The sequence below is a fragment of the Triticum urartu genome, chromosome 4A (assembly GCF_056163025.1).
Source record: "Triticum urartu cultivar PI428250 chromosome 4A, HENAU_Tu73, whole genome shotgun sequence".
In the NCBI taxonomy this organism is placed as follows: domain Eukaryota; kingdom Viridiplantae; phylum Streptophyta; class Magnoliopsida; order Poales; family Poaceae; genus Triticum; species Triticum urartu.
The window spans coordinates 408,712,319-408,721,764 of NC_141876.1; the positions used below are offsets into that span (position 1 = coordinate 408,712,319).

Genomic DNA, 9,446 nt, shown 5'->3' on the forward strand with positions numbered 1-9,446 from the left:
GAAATGGAGCCTTCTGGTGCATCAGGTAGTTTTTGCATTCATGGTCCTATATGTCAGCGAGTGGATCTGTTGTGTGCTGTAGTTGGGCCTACTCGCACTTGATTGTGGCGCTTCTATGCTGTAAGGTTGACAAATCTTTAAATTTGTGAACATTTGTTAATTTCGTGAACATTTTAAAATCCGTCAACAATTCTGAAAATCGGGGAACTTCTTTTGAAACCCGGGAACATTTTCTAAACCCACGAGAATTTTTAATTGACAAATGTTTTTTGGATTTTGAGGAACACTTTTGAATTTTGCAAAACTGAACATTTTTGTTATTCAAAATCATTTTTGGAATTTGCTAATATTTTTTAATTCATGATTTTTAATTTATTGGACATTTTTCAAATCTGTAAAAAATTAATCATGATTTTTTTATTTTTAGAAATGTTCTTAAAATCCATGACCATACTTCATTTTATCAAAAACATTTTAAGTGTTCTCTCTACTTTTTTTTCCAGTTTTCCTTCATCTTTGTTTTTTCATTCACTTTTTTAGATGGGCTGAAGCCCAATAAGGTGACTGCCAGCCAACTGAAGTAACCGTCTTGGGCGTGCGTGTTTGGTTGTCATTCGACGTGTTGCGTTCAATAGGGTCTCCAGCGTATTTAGGTTATTTCGCTGCCAGGGAAGGGGCAACCTAGTATCTTGTTTCGTGCGTTTGTGAGGGGTTCGCCGGTTGGCGCCAACTTGTCGGTTCTGAGTTGAGTGATCGGGTCGCCATTTTCTTTGTCTTCTCCGCCAGACTCCTTTGAAGGTGTATTCGCTTTGGAAGACCTATGCTAGCTAGGGGAGAGGTAGAACGAAAACTAGGTGCTGGAGATTGATGCCAATACGAGCACATGTCGAAAAGCTGTTGTAGCTAGGCTTGTGGCAGTAGATCTAACATCAAGGTCAGAAAGCGACTAGGTCGAGAGATTATAGTCCTTTCGGGGATGAAAACCAACTCAAGGAGAGTAATTTTACTGGCGGCGGCAGAGGCACGAGTGAATTCAGTTTGGAGGGTGGGGGGGGGGGGGGATGTATTGTACATGAGTCTACGGTCATGCCTACACGTGCTAGCAAAGTTGAAACGTTGGAGAAAAGAGATGTCCATTTTGATGTACATGGTCCAATGGTCAAGTCGGTTTATGTAGGATGAAACCGACGATTCTCTTGAACTCAAACAATTAACGATGAAAACATCGAACTGAACACCATATAAACACAATGGAAACATCGAACCGAACATCGTATAAACCAGGATTATCAATCAACTTAGTTTTCCGATTTTCGGTGTAAAAATGACCACATCAATCCGTAATAGTAGTAAAAAGAGACTCAACCCGCGAGCGTGAAATGACACGACAAAGCGTGCGTCATCCTCGAGCGCATTGCAATCTTCGACAAAAACATAGAGAAAACTCGCGATTGTAAAAGAAGAGGAGAAGAGAACAAATGCCAGCTCGTTTCGCCTTTTGCCTTTCGGCTCCATCCTCCCTCGTGGACAGTGGCCAGAGCCAGGCTACGGGCACACGCCTCCCTCTACACGTCGTGTTCCCACCAGCAGGCACACACGCGCATACGCATCTTTCTCATCTGCCGCAGGACGGCAGGAGGCACCGCCCCGCACCCGCACCTGCTCATCATCTTCGAAGCTTCTCTCCTCCTCTCCACCCCACTCCACGACCAGCTAGTGCCGACCTCCTCCGCAGCGCCAATCCGACGCGGCCGCCGCGAGCCCGAGATCCCGTGCCCAACGCTCCCTCTTCGAGGCCAAGCCAGGTAATTCTCTTCCCTCCCCTCCCCTGGATTGCTCTGGGCGGTTTCTCCGCGTTGATTAGGCCAATTGCGGTGGGTCTGCCGCTGGGGTGGGTGAATTGGGTGTTACTTGTGTGCTCCATGGCCGCTGCGAGGCAAAACTTGGATCTTCGGTGTTTCCGTGGGGGTTTCTCTTTTGTTTGCCTTGTTAGTACGCTCTCAAGATCAGTTCCTTTTCTTCCTCCGCGTTATGGTGTCAATGGAGAACCTGTAGATGGATGGTTCGACGTGATGGGGCCGTGAATTGGGTGGGTGGTCGCAATGGGCTGACAGAGTTAATTTTACTACTTATTTGCTGGCCGGATTGGTAAAGCTCAAGCTTTTTCCTTCTTATATGCGTCTTCTTTATTGCTCCACAACTCAATTGAGCTCGTTTAGTCCAAGAGGGTTGGTTTAATCCAAGACGTGCTGATCCTTCTAAATAATTTGGACGTGCCTGGAATTAACTTATATTTGAGTTCGGTCTCGTGCTGTTTGAGAATCCCATAACGCCTAATCTGCTGCTTCACATGGCTTCTCCAAGATTGAGAGAATACACTTGGTTAGTTAAGGGATTTATGCGCTGGCTTGATACTGCATAAGTTAGGTTTCTGCTTGCTTCTATAAGCTTTTTGCCGAGACAATCGAGGAATTTTCTCTGTGTGTTCTCTTTAATTGGTTTATTGAGGATTTAGGGGGAAAATCACATATTCTTGAAATGCATTCTGTCTGGTCGTTTAAGTGGAGTTGGTCATGGTTTCGTTGTATATACTATATCGTTATGGACTAGGGAAGCAGCGTTCTAGTTGATGCAGGATCGTATGAGGTTAATTGCTGGTTTTGTTCCCAGCATCTGAGTTCAGTTTCTGTATTTCTATTTGGAGTTTCTCAGTGCTGATGAGAAGAGATAAAATTTTGGGACAGATTTGAGCAGGCTAGTTTTAGTGGAAGTGAATTTGTGTGCTGTACCCAAAGTGCTTGCCTGTGAGTGACGCATACCGAGCTTTTGTAGAATATTTAGTATATACAGTGGCGATCAAAATTTATATTTCCTTTTGAATAGACTGAATCTAATTGGTATGCACAACTGCTGATGAAACGTTGGGTTATCTTTCTTGTCAGCTAAGTAAACGTTCGGATATTATCTAATCGTAAATTACTTAATATGTGGAAATGCAGGTACGAAGTTGCACTGTCTGTGCATTGTTTTACATAAAAACATCTCTCTGCCATAAGAGCTTTGATCTGCAGTGCATGGCTCTGATTTTGCTGTTCTTCTAAAATTTGCTCAGCATCAAGAGTGACACACATTAAAATGGGATCTACACGAGCAACGAGTGAAGATGACAAGGCTCTTGTCTTGTGCCAGGAAAGAAAACGTTATGTGAAAGAAGCACTTGATGGGAGATGTGCATTTGCAGCCGCTCACTTTGCGTATATTCAGTCGCTGAGGCACACAGGATTTGCTCTGACAAAATTTGTAGAACCTGAAGTGCCAACAGACTCTTCATTATACACGTCAACATCTGCAACACCAGAGCCTCCTGGCATGAGGCATAGATCGATGAACCTCTCCCCATCTGCATCACATCCGGCCAGTGACTCCTTCTCCCCAGCTCCGTCCCCGTTATCTTCCGGGCGTTTCCATGTCAATCATATGAAAGCCGGGAGGAACGCAGCGAGGACTGTTGAGGAAAAGGTGCCTGTTCCTGTAACAGCAACTCTGGAGACTTCATCCTCAGTTCCCATTCAAACTGTACATGATCTGGATGATAGTTCTACATTTGAAGCTCCTCCAGGGACACCACCATGGGACTACTTTGGCCTTTTTCAACCTGTTGAGAGCCAGTTGTCATTTCATGATGAGAAGGAATCTGGTCATGATTTTGAAAATGCTGATGATATTAGGCGCCTTCGGGAGAAGGAAGGAATTCCAGAGCTTGAGGAGGAATTGGAGAAGTCGCATGCTCATGCTGGTGATGTTAGGCTCTCGCAACAGGAGAAAACTCTAGATGTCAGAGATGGGGAGCAATCTACTATGAGTGGAAGGGAGGATGATTTTGCAGACTCAGAAGATGATTTTGAGAACCCATCTTCTGAACCTTTAGTGCGGATGTTCAAGAACCGCAATGATACACCTGTTGAAAATATTGTAACAGATCAGTCACCTGCACATCTTGCTGCAGATAAGGTTGTCTCAGAAAATTTGGTAGATAAGGTTGCCTTGGAAAATATTGCAGATAAGGTTGCCTTGGAAAATATTCATTCCAAAACGGAGGAGCCGAAAAGTGACAACAAGGTACTTGAGCCAAAAAGTGACAATAGGGTACTTGACATTAGCATGTATGAAACTGATGAAACCCCTGTGACGAGCCCTGTGAAAGAAGTGGTATCTTCGGTTGCCGCTCATTCTATAAACGGGAAATCGAAGGAACCTTTTCATGATGTTAGAAATGGGGTAAAGGACCTGTCTACATCCATGAAAGAGGTTGAAATCTTATTTGTCAAGGCATCTGATTCTGGCAAAGAAGTCCCGAGGATGCTTGAAGCGGATAAAGTCAATTTCCGCCCTTTGCTAACCGAAGAAAGAGGTCAGAACTCAATTAATTAGATTACTGTTCTGTAATATTTTGATGGAGCTTTGCTTCAAAACAAATGATAGAAAGGTTCTGCATGCAACACTGCAGAACTCATGATGTGAAACTATAACAATATTACTTGTACCCATGACCATTATTACTTGCTGTTCCTCTCTTTCTAGTTTTTAGAACTTGGGTTAACTTAAGTAATTATAATGCAGCACGTGGATTAAAGGCACCAGGCTTTTTTGCAACACTCTTTGCTTGCTGCAGGGAGGAAGTCCCTGTTCCTCAGCGTAAGTTTTTTCTAACTCTCAGTGACAGTCTTCCTTCCATTTTCCAGCACACAATTCTAGTTCCTGTGATTACATCGTATGATGTCATTTGCATGTTATTTCTTCCATGATCTTCCGTTGAAGCGGCTTATTTTTCTACGTACCGGAAAATGATATGTTCCATGTAGATATGTTTTACTTTTCACGGTTTCCTGTATAGAGCTTGACCATTGATTATCCTAACATGTTAGTATAACTGTATGAATATCATTGGTGAAGTCGAAAAATTCTGAATACAAGGGCATGTCTACAGTTTATGTGACCAACATATGTTTTTTCTTTATGTGCAAAGCTTTTGCACTTTCTCTAAATAGAATCTTTATTATTTCATCTGTTATCCTGTTGTAAATGGTAGGGAGGGATAAATATCTTGTGCTTTATTGCAGCTCCACCACAAGCCGACGTGAAGCATCTTACCTGGCATAGATCAGTGTCTTCGCACTCTTCGTCATCAAGGAATCCTCTTGGGGCAGCATCGAAAGTTGATGTCGATGGTCTCACTGGAAATATCTTTAGTGGTGTATACATGAATTCTGGCAGTCACGCTTCCACACTAGATAGATTGTATGCATGGGAGAGAAAGCTCTGTGATGAAGTCAAGGTAAAAACTTATTTGACCGGTCCTTTATGAGATACTCTTTTTTTCTTAATCTGTTTTAGCCACTGTTTTAAACTAGATATGCATTGCTAGAAAATTTTATAGCAATGAAATTATCAAAGGTAAAATCAGAATATATGAGAATAATACCACACCACATTTTCGTCATATGAATGATAGCAAACCTAGAGGTAAATAGATGGTGGATGCATGTTATATTGTCTGACATTCAAGTTCAATTATTTTTTGCTGAAAAAATAAAAATTGATTATATGGAGGACTTGCATGTGGTGGAAACTGCAAGGGTTGCATCCACATGATGATGTAGATGGCTTTCATGTGCATTTTAAATGCGATCACTTGCTTATGAAAAAATAAAAATAAGAATTGATGAAGTGGAGGACTTGCATGGGTGGAAAGTGGAAGATTTACATATGCTTGATGATGTGGATGGCTTGCATGCCCATTTAAATGGGATCACTTACTTAGATATATAGGATATCACGTAGTAGAGGCTTATCAATATATCTGCAGAAGTATGTAGTAAATTTTTTTTGAAATAAAATGACGCAAATTGCACTGGGATTATAATGATGTTCTTTTATCTCAAGCTTGGAGTATTGATTAAAAATGGAAGATGAAACAATGTGCAACAAACAGAGCCTGAAATATATTTATATTGAATGTTGGTACACATGATATGCCCACTTGAATATGCATTTAGCAGTTTGTGCCATTCCTATTTTCTGTGTTTGAATTATTTGTACTATTATTCCTGAATAAATGACACATCTGTATGTCCTTTTGCCTTGAGTCTGTGAATTGGTTGACACCTCCATACTTTCTTGCCTTTTTTCTTTAAATGACCTCTCCATGTCTTTTCACCATATTTAGTGTTTCTGTAAATGCTAACCTTTGTATTGCCTTCAGGCTAGCAGTACAATTTGCAGGCAGTATGATGAAAAATGTAGGTACCTGAGAAACCAGGAATCAAGAGGAGAAAGCCACATGAGTATTGATAGAACCCGTGCTGTTGTGAAGGATTTGTACTCCAGAATTTGTGTGGCCATTCAGAGAATTGACATGATTTCCAAGAACATAGAGGATCTGAGGGACAAAGAGCTTCAACCGCAGCTTGAAGAATTAATTGGAAGGTATTGGTTTTCCATTTATTTTGTACGTAACTACATACATATTGCAATTCAATAGGCATTTTCTGGAATGATCTTAGTTTATCATTTGCTCTTGGTTAAAATATTCACATTTTTTGCAGCTTAACTCGCATGTGGGAAACAATGCTCGAGTGTCACCGGCATCAACATGAGATTATTAAGCTAGTATCCAACAGTGGCGGTATAAAGGTCTTAATTCGGTCGGAATCACAGTTCCAAGCAACTCTACTCCTTCAGGTTGAACTAAAGTCACTATTTTCAAACTTCCAGAGATGGATAGTATCCCATAGATCTTACTTGAATAGCCTACAGTCATGGTTACTGAAGTGTGTGAAATCACTAAGGACGAAGAAAAAATCTAGAAAGAAGAAGGATACCGATTTTCAAATAACAAATTTTGCTGTTGCACCCATATTTACAATCTGTGAGCAGTGGATTAAGTTACTGGATGAGTTGCCAATCGAAGACTTGGAAGGTGGTATTAAAGGTCTCCTTGCAGATATAAACCATTGTATGCCTCGTCAAGAGAAGAGGCGTGGTGGTTCAAGGTCTACATTTGCAATACCTAATGGAGGGTTGAATGATGAAATGAGGGGAATCCATAGAAACGACGCTCATACGGATTTACAGTCGAGCCTGGAGAGCTTCCTAGGGAAGCTTGAATTCTTCTCAGATGTTTCAGTGCACAAATATGGCGAACTCAAGAAAAAAATTAATACGGCAAAGGAGAAATATGAGGAGGCAAATCGGTTGCACTAATTTCTGGAGTGAATCATAATATAGCTCGAAAGTCATCTGAGATGGATAAATAAACCGTCCATTGTGTACATTTGTTCATCGAACTAATAGGCACAAATCACTGCCATCATATTTTGCGAGCTCATGATAGTCTAGGGGGACAGGCATGGGGGTAAATATGTAGATATCCGGCCTTGTGGCTAATGCCACTCGACCTTAATCTGGGATGTAAATGTGAGGTGTAGGTAAATTAAAGTGTAAGATGGGGGATACAAGATGTATATTTGTGCTGGGGTATATCAGTATATGATATGAGGTTTCCTGTTCTTCATGTTGGCACCTGGGCATAAGCTTGGACTTTTCATTCAGTGCTTTGTATCTATGATTGCAATTCCATTCTCGTGTTGTTTAGGTCTTATTTAGGCTGGTACGATGTTTCTTATTTTGAACTTATTGTACAGTATTTATTTGAGAGTAACGCTCGCCAGAGAAGAGTAAACTGGATCAAACTCAGTAAGAAAGAAAGGAAAGAAACCAATAGACCAGCACGGCAAGCTAGCTCAGAGCTTCCTAGGCACAGCCTCTTGAGCCAGGCGACGCAACAGGTTGCCGTCTAATGGCGCGCGCACTCCATTGGCGGTGGGGACCGAATGCCGGCAAATTTGCTCAAATGGGATGAAGCCAAGTTTGGTCATCTTCAACCCAAGGCTATGTTCAGCACTTCTCCCCTTTTCTCCAGGAGTAGCAGGCTGCGCTCGAGTTATCTTGAATGGACATCTTAAGACCATCCAATGTTTGCCACCATTAGTTTCCATATGACAGCGAGAAAAAATAGTTCCCAAATCATCACACGTTGCCAACCTTTGCCCTGAAAACACATTTGATTTCGTAAGGGTCATGTAGTGTACACCATAGTGAAGCAGAGTAGAATATTTTTAACACTGATTTCTTGTTGCCACTTAGCCACCGCAGTTGATTCCAAATCAAAGCCTAAACGATCATAAAAATTAGATTATATTCCAAAATTGGTGAGGTACCACACGCTCAAACAATAAAATGGTGCACAAACTCAGCTCAGTACAAAGCAGTTTCAATATTTCGGTGTTTTGAAGATTATCACTGTCAATAGTCCGTTGTTGGCCAGAAGCCATTAATGAAACATGAACCCTCGGCGGAATGACCAACTTCCACACGGCTGGGTTTGCACAAGGATTGCTCCCCCATTGTTTTTTTTAAACAAGGGGAAGGGACCAGAAAGTCCTGAAACTGCTGCATTTGGAAGTGATAATACACTACAACTAGCATGTAGTGCGCGGCGGCACGTCACACCGTACTAATTGATGTGCAATGTTTTATTTTTTGAAGTTTTAAGTGTTTGTTCTAGAATTTGTTTGACAACATAGTCATTCATATATAGATAGCATACATTAAGTCGATGCACGCAACGTAATTCGAGAATACATAATAGTCCATCCGTTCCTAAATGTAGGACCGCAATAAGTGCCTGACGTGCGGTGGCTTGGAACTTGGCCCGAACGCTCCATGACTACATATTGCGCCACGTCTACTCTCTCTAGTAAAAGAAAGGAAGCACAATGGGTGTTGCTCTATTTCTTATTAGTGAGGTATTCTTCTTCATTTCAGTATTTGCGGGAGTCCCCTCTAGGAAGAGATGCTTTTCAAAGGCCGTACGCTACTGTTGAATGGCCAAATAGGGATTAAAACAGAGTAAATAACTAGAGTATCCCGTCGTAGTGGTAGCTGCATTTACGCGATCGGGTCTTGCATGCATGCATAAGTGACAAAATTGCTGACAACAGCGGGAATCTTTTGGGTTTTCAGTTTTTGAAATATTTTATCTCTTAAATGGAAAATCCGATTGAAAAACCATTTTCACCATAATCCGTCGCGACGAGATCTTCGAAACTAGATCTCATATCGATATGTTTCGACGATTTTTTTGGGTTAAGAGTTGCCATGTCTATTGCACATAAATTGCCATGGTATTTACACTAAAGTTGCCATGATATGTTTCAACTACTTTTTCTTGTATGTTTAAAGTAAAATTTGACATGTTACAAAAATAATTTAAAAACTAAACTTGCCATGGTGAATTACTAAAATTGCCATGATCCATGAAATAATTTTGACATTGTTCACAATTAAAAAGGAAATCCATCATCAATTACTTTAAAAATGCATGG

General features: G+C 41.1%; 1 protein-coding gene across 2 annotated transcripts; it reads left to right on the forward strand.

Moving 5' to 3' along the window:
- The first annotated feature begins 1,539 nt into the window (after window positions 1-1,539).
- Window positions 1,540-7,573, forward strand: LOC125551854 (bZIP transcription factor (DUF630 and DUF632)). 2 transcript variants are annotated; one of them, XM_048715224.2, is made up of 6 exons: window positions 1,540-1,805; window positions 3,000-4,411; window positions 4,621-4,695; window positions 5,121-5,335; window positions 6,263-6,486; window positions 6,606-7,573. In XM_048715224.2, the coding sequence occupies exons 2-6, from the start codon at window positions 3,136-3,138 to the stop codon at window positions 7,261-7,263; spliced, it is 2,448 nt and encodes an 815-aa protein (XP_048571181.2). In that variant the 5' UTR covers window positions 1,540-1,805; window positions 3,000-3,135; the 3' UTR covers window positions 7,264-7,573. The 2 variants fall into 2 exon arrangements, with proteins under 2 accessions (XP_048571181.2, XP_048571182.2); XM_048715225.2 differs by having other exon boundaries at window positions 3,113-4,411.
- Window positions 7,574-9,446: the final 1,873 nt, after the last annotated feature.

Bases quoted from the DNA above. Each gene is read 5' to 3' on its own strand.
- LOC125551854 (XM_048715224.2), top strand. From the start codon at position 3,136: ATGGGATCTACACGAGCAACGAGTGAAGATGACAAGGCTCTTGTCTTG. The intron at 4,412-4,620 runs GTCAGAACTCAA...ATTATAATGCAG, and splicing joins TTTGCTAACCGAAGAAAGAG to CACGTGGATTAAAGGCACCA. The intron at 5,336-6,262 runs GTAAAAACTTAT...TATTGCCTTCAG, and splicing joins AGCTCTGTGATGAAGTCAAG to GCTAGCAGTACAATTTGCAG.